The sequence below is a fragment of the Sapajus apella genome, unplaced genomic scaffold (assembly GCF_009761245.1).
Source record: "Sapajus apella isolate SASKATOON/1434 unplaced genomic scaffold, GSC_monkey_1.0 scaffold2, whole genome shotgun sequence".
NCBI lineage: Eukaryota > Metazoa > Chordata > Mammalia > Primates > Cebidae > Sapajus > Sapajus apella.
The window spans coordinates 46,846,805-46,859,888 of NW_022436942.1; the positions used below are offsets into that span (position 1 = coordinate 46,846,805).

The window sequence follows — 13,084 nt, forward strand, 5'->3', positions numbered from 1 at the left end:
TATGTATCAAAGATATTTATATTGAAGAGTTAATTTGAATGTGTTCATTTTTAAGTACTTCAGATGCCTAACTTAACAAGGAAAACTTTCTCAAAAAGAACGGCTTAAATTTAGGAAATAAAACTATAGCAAATCCCAAGTTCTTATAAAAATTCCAATACTATTTGTATGTTTAGCTAAATTATGCTTTTCAACTATAGTTATAAATCTACAAATTACTTAGTAGTTTATTATACATATTATTATATATTTTAAAATTATAGTTACACAGCTACTATATCGGGCTCCAGGATGTCAGATTCTCTTAAACATTGTAAGTACTCTAAAAATTAGATACCTAAGTTATTCCCAAATACACTTTAAAGGTTTATTCCCAAAAATACTTTAAAGCATTGAAACCACAGGTTTAATTTACTTTTTTTCTTTTATTAGTTTCAAACTTTACTGTGGTTAGAACATTTAACCAAACAACAGTTTGTCACCCAAAGTGAATTGATGTTAGCAAGTCAGTGGTCTGAGATTATTTATGGGAAAAGGATTTCTGACCTGTGCACAAAACTTGATTTTTACTTACCCAAAGATAGATATCCTGAGTTGATTCATTAGATTTTTCTAAATTATAACATGTATATATAGCTGTTTTATATTGAATCCCGTTTCCTGATTTGTGTATCTTTGTTTCTTAATATACTGTCTCATTTTACTAGTGTACCTTCTCTCCTAGTTTCTTGAAAAGGAACATCAGCGGTAAATTGTTTGAGACCTTAAATGACTTATGTTTTTATTCTACTTTCTCACCTGGGAAATTTAGATTTATTAATATAGAATTTTAGTTTAGAAATCATTATTTCTCAGAAATTTGAAGCATTACTCTTTATTATTTTGGAAGGGAATTTTGTTTTGTTTCTAGCTTATAGCATTTTTGTTGAAAAAAAAATGACTTTTGATTCCTGATTCTTATTGGAACGTTTTTTATTTCCAGAAGCTTTCAGAATCCTGTTTGTTTTCAGTGTTGTAAAGTTTTACAGAATTTCATGACCAGTAGAAGAGAGATAGAGGGTCTCAACCTAAAATACATTGACAGACTTTTACTTAACCTTTGTTTTCATTATGCTGCCTTAGTTCTCACTTGTGTCCCTGTTATCATAGTCCCTATGTTTTAAATAATCCACAAAGGAAATCTCCAGTCTTCTGCCTTGGAATAGGAGAGGAGATTACTTGGCTTTATCCAGTTAGAGACGGGGGTGAGTTTCAACAAGGTGATTCACTTATACTTCTTAGAAGTGGATGGCATTTTAGCTGAGCTTTTCTCTGGAGAATTAATATGCAATTACTTATCCACCTACTAAAATTGAACTTACTTGAAATAAATATATTGCTTATTTTATTTTATCTTCATGATTTTTTTTCCAGTTTTTGTCCAGAAGTACTTGTAGAAAAGATGGCTGATGTTAACCTCAAAGAAATAACCTTAATAGTGGGTGTGGTTACTGCCTGCTATTGGAACAGCCTTTTTTGTGGTTTTGTTTTTGATGATGTTTCAGCAATACTGGATAACAAAGACCTACATCCATCTACACCTTTAAAAACTTTATTTCAAAATGACTTCTGGGGAACCCCCATGTCTGAGGTAAGTAATTACTTATATGTTATTTGTTCATGTCTCAGATTTTGAAATATTTTGGTATTTTATTACTTCTAATTATTTATCAACATTATCATCATAGTAATACAGATTTTTTGCCCTAAAATTTTTATATGAGACATAATATGTATGTAATAAATTGAACAGGAAGTTGAGGATGATGTTATCTTCTTTAAAGCAGAATACTTGATTATTTTGTCTGTGTACCTTTACTTCTGTTGTTTTTTTTTTTTTTTAATTTTAACTTTCAGATACCGGGTCACATATGCAGGTTTGTTATGTGGGTATACTGTGTGATGCTGAGGTTTGGGGTACAGATTTTTCACCCAGACTCTGTATAGTACCCAATAGATAGTTTTGACTTAAATTCTTAAAAATAATATATATGTGTGAAAACCAAAGGTATAGGGAGAGCAATAGGTGTAATACAAGCCTATTGCTTGCTAATTGACTTTATTTTTTTCTGTCTTATGAGTAAGGCAAAAGAGATGTGATCTATTTCAACATTTTAAAATACATCAACTTCAATATAAAGCGATAAGACTTTAAGGGTAAAAATAGTAAGTACACAACATATTGCCAATTTCTCTTGCAGAAAAAGTAGTTTTCAAAAATTTTAAATCTTGTCTTACCTCTTACATAATAGTTATTTAGGTTTTATATTGAGAACCCAAAAGTTTAGTTCAATAATTTAATATTTTATTCATCTATTTGGTTCATTTTTACAAGAGTATTTTTTACTGTTTTGAAGGTCACTATTAAACTGTGATTAAACCCTTGTCAGCCTGAGATCATACAGATAGGGTTCTAATTTTAGTTCTGTCATGTATTAGCTGTGTGAAACAGGTGAGAATTCATTTTTTAGATGGAAAGTTATTTTCCTGATCTGTAAAAGAGGATAATACTTTAAGAATAAATAAATAAATTACTTTATGTATCTACAGTGCATGGCACATAGATATTGACTAAATTGTTGAAACGTAACATGTAAACACTCTGTAATATTAATAGTTTGTTTCTCCGTCATTGTGGCCTCTTTTCCCATTCCTCAAATTTGGAGGCCTCTCAAGGTTAGGGATGAAATCTTTCATTCCTCTGATCACAAGCACATAATAATTATTTTTGTCTTATTTAGTAAGAAGACCTTATTCGCCTTTTTGTTCACTGAATTCTAGCTTTTGAAAAAAAATCTTTTGATAATAAGGGGAAATATGGCCCTACTATACATTATTCTAGACAGCTTATTCTCCTCTACCCCTACCTTTGATCCCAGAGACCCTCAGAAGTATATGTCCATTCCCTCAATTTATGCTAGTTATCTGTTGTGATTTTAGTCATAATGTTGAGGTTTTGAACTGATAGTTTAGCTGGCCAGATTAAATGGTCTCATTTTCTATATTAGGCTATTCTTGTATTACTATAAAGAAATACTTGAGACAGGGTAATTTATTTAAAAAAAAAAAAAAAAGAGGTTTTATTGGCTCAGGGTTCTACCGCTGTACAAGAAGCAAGCAGCATCTGCTTCTGGGGAGGCCTCAAGAAGCTTCTAGTCATGGTGGAGGATGAAGCGGGAGCAGGCATTTCACATGGCAAAAGTAGGAGCAAGAGAGCAAAGTGGGAGGTGCTACACATTTTTACACAGCCAAATCTCACAAGAACTCATTATAGTGAATACATTACTAAGGGGGGTGGTGCTAAACCATTCATAAGAAATCCGCCACCATGATCCAGTCATTTCCCACCAGGCCCCACTTGCAATATTGGGGATTGTATTTTGATATGAGGTTTGAGCAGTGACACATGTACATATTGCATACTGTGGTGTCAGTGATCCATTTAGTGATTTTCTTAGCTTTGTAGACTGAAAATTTGATTTTGTTCAGAGAACCCAAAAGCAAACAGACTAAGAAAAAGACTCATAATATGCCCTGACAGAATGGATGGGCGAACTAGAATAACAGTTTATTAAAAGTGAAGAGTGTAATTTCCTTGTGTTTTCTGATGGGCATATTCTCTCCCTTTAGGCAAATGTGACGTTAGGGGAAAATTATTCTAGATAGATCTTAGGTGTTGTAGGTTTTATAATAAGCCTGGAATGAGCATTTTCAAAGATCTAATTGTTGATGTCATCAAGTAATGATAGCTTAAGATACATATGTCTACATGTATCTTACAGGAATTTTTGTGCTAATGTAGGTCTTAAAAAACACATTTTGGGCTTAGGACATGCTCCTAAGCCATCTGAATACTGCCATATTAAGGGTCTTTGGACTCCCATGAACCTCTCTGTGTTTAGATTATGTCTTTAGTGGGCTTATTCTATAGTTATGTAATAGTCTGTTTATTGATTGTTCGCTGGATTACAACTCTGACTGCCATATTAGAATCTGCCTGGCGTGTTTAAACAATAAAAACATATTTCTAAGGTTCTATCCAAACCTGCTATTTCAGATAATATCAAAGTGGGATGTAGATATCAATATTTTTGTCTTATTTTGTGTGTTTGTGTGTTTAGTTGTTGTTTTGTGGGGGAGGGAGGGTGAGGCTTTTTGTTTTAAGTCGTCCAGGTGGTTATTTGATTTATCCATAGCTGAAGGCTGGGGGGGGCTGTAATGAGCCAACTTCTCTGGCATTTGGCCTATAAAGTACCTTGTGTTAAGGTAACCTCTGCAGATATTCTGTCTCATGATTTTGCCATTCCTTTATTGAGATTCATATTAACAGGGAACTGTTAGCTTTTTTCATGCATTATACTGTCATGTATTTTTATTGCCAACTAATATCATGGGTAATTAAGTTTTTCTTTAATATGCCTGAAAGTAGTAATGATCTGAATTGTTTGATTCATAGTGGCCCTAGGTGTTTTCACAAAGTAAACTTGATATCTCATAGGCTGATGATTATTTGTCACAGTGGAATCTTGGATTCTTAATGAATTATGTGAATAATTATGTTAATAATTGGTCTAGTTGGTCATCACCTATAGTATATGTATATCTAATAAACCTAACTGAACAATTATGTATACTGCAATTCAAAATACATATTTTCGTCTACTTTCTGACTACATCCTTTCACCTAGAATATTCCGTTTTAGCCACAGTGACATTTCAGATACTCAAAAGGGTTTCTAGAGTCCTTTTCTACTTTCTAGTACAAATCATGTCAATTCAATACAGTGCCTTAAAAATAGCTTTGTGTTCCTGAAATGAAATTTGAAGGATGTAGAGGAATTAGGCAAGCAGGAAAGAACATTCTAAGTAGGTAGAACATCATGGAGTATATATTCAGTACAGAGATACTAAAATGTTCCTAATTTCAAGATGGGAAAGTATTCTTGTGTTTCCTAATGCTCCCTAGTAAGGATAAACAGGCTTCAGTCTATACTTGTGTGCCAGGGAGTTACAGCAAAATATGATAAGAAGTAGAAGAGCAAAGAAGCTGAGTATGGATGCCTGTATTAGTCTGTTTTGCATTACTGTAAAGGAATACCTGGTAATTTATAAGGAAAAGATGTTTATTTGGCTCATGGATCTGTACACTGTACAAACGTGGCATCATTATCTGCTTGGCTTCTGGTGAGGCCCTGAAAGTTTCACTACCTGTAAAAGGTGAAGGGGGAGCAGATGTATCTCGTGGTGAGAGACAGAGCAAAAGAGAGGGGAGGAGGTTCCAGGCTCTTTTTAGCAACCAGCTCTCACATGAACTCATTACAGTGGGGAAAACACCAACCTGTTCATAAAGGACCACCCCCAATGACCCAAACATCTCCCACCAGGCCCAACTATCAACATTTCAACCTCCTCACATTTCAGTATGAGATATGGAGGGGGACAAACATCCAAATGGTGTCACTGCCCTTTGTATGAAACTACAAAAAATAACTTAATATTTTATACATATTTGAACTATGTGTTTTATTATTAAATCTAGTTTGATTTTGTCTTAGGGAAATAAATATTTCTGATTAAATGTAACATAGTTTAAAAAGAAAGTCAGTACTTCACATGAAATTTGATTTATTGCCAAGGGAAAGTGAATACCCAAAGAAAGGTGTCTATTTTCATATTCTAAGAAAGTTTTTGTTCTTATATTACTCTCTGTAATTTGGGAATTTCTAGTTTAATATATTCAAATTTATACATTATGGAGATATTTTTCATAAAACAACTAGACAGTACCTTTTTGAGCCATCACTATTTTAATTGAACTGATAGGTATTCTTTTCTTATATTTCTTTTTGAAGATCTAGCCAGTAGTTACATAAACTTTCATGTGCTAATAGATAGGGAGGCAGGTTTTGGAGAGAATCCTATGTTCCAGCTTGACCAATGCTGGCATTGTCTTACTATTTTTAAAAATTGTTATATTGAAGAGGAATTAATAATCAAATGTCCTTTTACTGTTAATTCTCTGACCACTGTATATAGAGGGAGGAAATTACCTTGTTTGTGGACTAAGGAAATAGAAAAACTCAGATTATAAAACTATCTTCAATTTTTATGTTACTCTTAGGACATTTCATATTTTATTGTTATTTCTCAGTAAAATGTACTTATTAATATCTTTAATAGTAAATGCAATGATGAGCTTTTGTACCCTGTTGGACCAAGATACCTTAATAATCACTGATTGTTTTTTCCTTTTAGGAGAGAAGCCACAAGTCTTATCGTCCTTTAACAGTATTGACATTTCGCTTAAATTATTTGTTAAGTGAACTAAAACCAATGTCATATCATCTCCTGAATATGATTTTTCATGCTGTGGTTAGTGTGATATTTCTCAAAGTGTGCAAACTTTTTCTGGACAACAAGAGTAGTGTGATTGCTTCTTTGCTTTTTGCAGTGCACCCAGTACACACAGAAGCAGTAAGTAAAACTATGAATTGACTTTTTTTCTTTTTTCTTTCTTTTTTATTTTTTTTTCAAATCCTGCAGTGATTATAATGGTATATATTTTTAAGAAAAAAAAAAATTTAACCCTGACTTTAATCCAAATATTTGAAGACAGTTAATTCTTACCTTTCTAGTACACAAAGTCTAACTTCCTACTGTGTAAAATTTTTAAATTAATTTTTGAAACATAAACTTTTTTTCATTCAAGAACATAAAAATCTGTTTAGAAACATATATGTGAATACAGTTCTTTGCTCACTTTTTTTAATGAATACTAATTTAAAAGGACTTTTTAAAGTTTATTTTTTTTTTAAACATTAGTTTTCAGATTTATTATGGGATATAACTTTTTGAATTAATGATACCTTTGTATGTTAACACTCATATTTTAAGAAAATATGTAAGGACTTAAATTCTAGATATTGTACCATATTTAAGTGGTTACCATTGGAGAAAGGTAGATAAAGAGTACACAGAATCTCTACTAGTTTTGAAACTTTCTGTAAGTCGTCTTATTATTCAAGGTAAGTTAAAAAATAATTAAAAACTGTTAGATTCACTAATAAATTTCCATTTATGTAAGATACACAAATTCACCACCTGAGGGCACCCAAAGAATGTTTATGAAACAGAAATGTGCACTTGAAAAGTTACAGAAATTAAAATTTTACTAGTATATATAGTAATTTTTCAAGATATTTTTTATTAATATGAAGCCCCTTTTTCCTTTGTAGGTAACAGGAGTTGTAGGAAGAGCAGAACTTTTGTCATCTATCTTTTTTCTAGCAGCTTTTTTGTCATATACCAGATCAAAAGGACCAGACAATTCCATAGGTAAATGTCTAACTTTTTATTTTTTTTTTAATAGCACTAAAACTTGATTAAGGAATTTTTATTTACTCCAAGTTCTTCTTATAATACATTATATTCCACACTTGGGATTTATGTTTATCTATTGTTTTACTTTAGCATGTATGAAAATATGAAATATGTAACATTGCTGGTATTTAAGAAGTTTGTGTATAGCTTATATTTTTATTACAAGCTAATAGATTTATATATTCTAGTTTTAAAATCCAAATAACCTTAGAATAGAGGAGTTTTAGACTTAGCCCTAGTTCCTTCTTCTGTTATCTGTAAATGATATAGGTACCACCATTTCAATTGTCTTTCAATAAATAACACCTGGTAGGCTGATATTGTTTAGGCAAGGTTAAAAGCCTGCTAGAGTATAACTTTTATTGTGTGTTAATCATAACTATTTATTGAGCTCTTACCTTGTGACCACCTACCCTGGAAACTTATTCGTATATGTTAGCTCATTAGTCTTAATGATGTCTGCAATTGTCAGAAAACAAGTTCCAGGCAATAAAAATGATTTTTACAGTGTGGGCACAGTGGGCACAAACCTTTATTTGATTCCTCTTAAAGTAAGTTCTTGGGGCGGAGGGGGGATTTTCTCACTGTAGTTCCAAGGTACCCATGACAAGAAGCTTAGTTTTATGTGTGGAAACTGAGGTTGAAGAAACAGATGATTTAGCCAAACATCTTGGAGTGTTCTGGATTTGTAATGTAAGTAGGTTTGCCTCTTGCTGCTCTGCATAATGCCTTCTTAAAAACAGTTTGAGTGGCAGCCTAGCATAGTAGTTAAAAGCATGGACTAAAACTGGTTTCAAATTCTAGCTCCACTGTTTATTTACTGGCTCTGTTCACAATAATACCTCAGGAGATTAACCTCTCTGTGCTTTCATTACTTTATCTGTTAAATGTGCATAATAATAGTCCCCTCAGGCACCTAGAAATAGAAATTCCATTTGACCCAGCAATGCCATTACTGAGTATATATCCAAAGGATTATAAATCATTCTACTGTAATGCACATGAATGTTCATGGCAGCACTGTTTACAATAGCAAAGACTTGGAACCAACCCAAATGACCATCAATGATAGACTGGACAGGGAAAATGTGGCACATATACACCATGGAATACTATGCAGCCGTAAAAAACGATGAGTTCGTGTCCTTTGTAGGGACATGGATGAACCGGAAACCATCATTCTTAGCAAACTGACACAAGAGCAGAAAATCAAACACCGCATGTTCTCACTCATAGTCGGGTGTTGAACAATGAGAACACATGGACACAGGGAGGAGAGCATCACACACTGTGGTCTGTCGGGGGGAACTAGGGGAGGAACAGCTGGGAGTGGGGAGTTGGGGAGGGATAACATGGGGAGAAATGCCAGATAGAGGTGATGGGGAGGAAGGCAGCAAACCACACTGCCATGTGTGTACCTATGCAACAATCTTGCATGTTCTTCACATGTTAAAAGCATGCTTCATATTTTTTAGGGGTACATGGTGTTTTAAAAATAAAGAAATGTAAAATAATAATAATAATAATAATAGTCCCCTACCTGTGCAGTGCATCATGCAGTAAGAAGTAGTTTAGTAACTGATACGGAAATTGCAAGCCAATATTCTCTTTAAGTACCATCTTCACCAAAGCCCGAATGGTAAACTTAGAAAATACTGTGACCTGCAGGATTATAATCAGGCTCTTGATTACCTGTCTCATCATATCTTCTGCCAATTCTTGCCTAGCTCTCTTCACTATAGCTAGATAGACCTTCTTGCTGTTCTTAAAAAGGCAGAGCACCCGCCTTTATACCTGCATTTCCCTTTATTGAATTTTCTTAGATCTTTATCTAGTAGTCTCATTTATATACTACTTTGTATTATCAGTCCTCGGCTTAAGTATTTCTGTCTTAAAAAAGCCTTCCCTGTTCTAACTGAAATAGCCTTTTACCATATCATATCTTTTGTTCCAAATACCTGCACTTGGTGCCTTTTAATGATTTCTTATTCTTCACAATTCTGATATCTTGCCTGATTTTTTAAAAAATTGCTTATTTGAAATTCTTGATCTGTCTCTTTAATTCTGATTTAGTAGTATATGTTAATTTGTTCTCTCTGTTTGATGATTGTTGTACCCTTCAGATATTTAGTTATTTTGGTTTGGGAGCTCAAGCCACATATTTTTCTAAAGTTATAAAGCACTGTGCCTGTTCAAAGGAAAAGGCCAGGGTTATTCTTTGTTCGCTCTGTGATTCTAAAGGGATGAAAGGAATTATAAACTAGAATCTAAAGTTCCACTTTCCGCAGAGCTACTGTCGATCACTGCTGTTCCTGCCAGTGCTGCTAGGCACACTCTGTGGTTTCTTTAAGAGAATCAGCATTAAGAGGCCAGTCCACCATTTCTCTGCATTTAAGTGGTAACTATGTAGAAATTACTACCCAGGAGTGATTGGTTCGTTTGTACCTTTAAAAAAAAAAATCTACCTCTTACTCCATCAAGACTTCTGAAGTGCTCTGATTTTACCTCTGGAACACCAACAAACCATTGTAGCTGTGTATTTCTTCAGTAATGGAGCAGGTAGCGATCTATACAAAGTAGTCAGGAAAGGATAGAACAAAAGATTAAGAAAAAATTCTCACTCTTGTCTTCTGCTTTAAATGTAATTTCTCATAACACTCGCAGAACCACACATACTTAAGATAACCTCGAAATGCCAAGGAGTATTTTTTTTTGTCTTTTTACGAAAACAAAAACAAAAGTGTCTTAGAAACCATTTTTCCCTCTCACTTACCTTTTCTAGGGTTGATTTTTGAGGAACGGACCAACAGGTGAAGCTAGAATAATAGAATAATGTTGTTTTCTATACCTTTAACTTAACATTTCTGAAAATACTCACTTCTAACCTGAAAATAGGTAGTTTACATTTTTCTTTTATTTATTGTTTTTTCACAATAGAATGTGACCTTCGTTAGGGTAGGTAACTTTTTCTCCATTTTTTGATCTTCAAATCTAGCTCATAATAGAATGTGACCTTCATTAGGGTAGGTAACTTTTTCTCCATTTTTTGATCTTCATTTCCTAGAATGATTCCTAGTTTACAGTAGGTGTTTAGTATGTATATATTGAAGAAGTAAATGAATTATTTTAAATTCTAAATATTTTAAATTCTAATTGAAAAAAATACTAAAACCTACCTTGGACCTCTCTTTATCCTCTTAACCACTGGGATGCTTTGTACTCTTAGTAATTTTACCATTGAAGCCACAGTTTCCACATCATCTTTCTATTCCCTGTTGTATCTACTGTACACTGTTCTGTACAAAGGTTTTCAAGTTGTAATTATTTATAATCACTTTAACTTCTATATTATTCATGTCTCATACCCTTTTTGTAAGCATGGTCATCCAATCTCAAGGCCTTTACGCTTGATTTTTTATTTCTTTAGGTTTCTGCTTAAATATCCACTTAAATGTCATCATTAGCACCACTCATCTTTCCCAGTGGTGCTATTTTTGTTTCTTTTCATCCTCTTTTTTTCTCTGTAACACTTACACTTTGTCACCATTTGACAAAGTATATCATTACTTGTTTGATTGTCATCTCTCTTCCCTATACCCTTGAAATGTAGTAGATACTTAAAATAACGGTTTGAATAAGTGATTGCGGAAGATGTGTTTCTTTTACATATGTAGAGTCAGTTTAGAAGCCTGTAGTTTGAAATGGAAATGGATCTAAGTGTCCTTAACTTATTTACCAGGTTTACTTATTTTGGACAAAATCACATGTGGTAACTTTAACCACAGAGATCTGATTATAAAATGAAAGTGTTCATATTTATATAGTAATATAGTCACTAGAGGTTGAAGAACTGAAGTGATTGGTTTCAGTAAGGCATTTGCATTTATTACTCTTAGTTGCTGAGATTGAATTCAGGGTTATAAAAGGCTAAGTGTTTGCTTTTTCTTCCTTGACATAGAAATACAAATTATTAAGAAGCTCTGAATTTAAAATCAGAAGGAAAAAAAAAAAGTCTTGGTCTCCTTATTCTTTGTTCCTTTTTTTTTTTTTTTTAAATTGATTGATTTTTTTTTTTTAAAAAAAAAAACCTCTAAAATTCTTTCCTCATCTTAACATTAGGTATGATTACATCATGTTCCCACTCCATAGAGTGATTTTAAGATTCAGTGAAATCATATATGCTAAACTGGCTATATAAACTGTTAAAAATGCCTGCTTTCTTTCAAGGCCATTATTTCCTACGAGTTTTTATGTAGACATACGCATCCATTCATACTATTCTCTATATCCTTCATTTACCTAGCTTACTCTCATCCCTATTTCTTTATTCATGCATCCACCTTTCCCAGTTTTTCCATGTCCTGTATATCCTTCAAGGTCAACATGAGGACCATTCTGTTTTGTAAATAACCATCTTCTGATTTCTTCCTCTATGAATTTATTATTGAATTTAGCATTTTGTAGTATAATATATTAGTATTGATTATTTTGGCCTAATAAGATTATAAGTTTTTTTTGTTTGTTTGTTTTTTATACTTAGTATCCACACCAGTTTTGTGGATTTGGTTTTTTCATTTATTTCTTTGTTTTTAGCTCTTTTTTCTTAGAGTAATTTTAGTCTGTAGAGTGCTTTGAAAACAATTTCAAAAATAGGTGAATTTCTATATTAAGCTCAATGACAAAAAGTATTCAGTTCATGAATTCTGTTCTTGTTTAGATTTAAGTCAATTATTTGAATTTTTGCTTTAGTTAATATTCTTAATAAAATCTGAGGTTATACAGTCATACTACCAAATATTTTTTTAAACTGGAAAAGAAGTAGAGGTCATATTTTTTCATAAGAAAACTGAAGCTCAGAAAAGTTGCCCAAACTCACAAGCAAGTTAGTAGTAGATACAAAATTACTTTTGCAGTTCATTACTCTTTAATCAAATTACTGCTACATCATAGGCATTTATTTAATGTAGATGAAGTACATTTTTTGTTTAAATAGAACTTATAGTCTATTGCAAATTTTTTGAAGAATAGTTTTGATTTAAGTGCCTATTGTTAACCACTTTGATTTTAATTTTTATAAGAATGAGATGGACACAGTAGCTCATGCTGGAATCCTGGCATGGTGGGAGGATGGCTTGAGGCCAAGAGTTTAAGACCAATCTGAGCAGCATAGCAAGATCCTGTCTCTACAGAAATTAAAAAAAAAAGCTAGATGTGGTGACACATGCCCGTAGTCCTATTTGGGAGGCTGAGGCAGAAGGATTGCCTGAACATCAGAATTCAAGGCTGTAGTGAACTGTGTTCACACCATTGTACTTACTCCAGCCTGAGTGACAGAGTGAGACCCTGTCTAAAAAGAGAGAGAGAGTGAATGGTACCCTACTTTTCCCAATAATTGTAAATTTTCAGTTTTTAGTAGTTTATCAATTTAATAAAGTATAAAGATATATGTCATAATTTCAGGAATTTGTCTTCATTTCAGATTGATAGCTCATTAATTGTGACAATCAAATCTGTAAATTTCTCTTCTCCAAATTCACCACCCTGTCTTCGTTTTAAAAGTTCGTATTTGACTAAATAATTTTTCTCTCTATAAAAAATTTTCAGTTCAAATTATACATGTTGATATTTTGCTTTGAATGTATAAAGCAAAAATTATAAAATTTAA

At 32.7% G+C, this 13,084-nt stretch overlaps 1 protein-coding gene across 3 annotated transcripts in view; it reads left to right on the plus strand.

Moving 5' to 3' along the window:
- TMTC3 (transmembrane O-mannosyltransferase targeting cadherins 3) overlaps window positions 1-13,084 on the plus strand; it is a 51,030-nt gene that overhangs the window by 4,901 nt on the left and 33,045 nt on the right. For all 3 annotated transcript variants that reach the window (XM_032297150.1, XM_032297151.1, XM_032297154.1), the window contains exons 2-4: window positions 1,414-1,630; window positions 6,295-6,513; window positions 7,275-7,374. In XM_032297150.1, the coding sequence (XP_032153041.1) occupies window positions 1,442-1,630; window positions 6,295-6,513; window positions 7,275-7,374 (508 nt within the window). In that variant the 5' untranslated portion in view covers window positions 1,414-1,441. The remainder of the gene's footprint in view (window positions 1-1,413; window positions 1,631-6,294; window positions 6,514-7,274; window positions 7,375-13,084) is intronic.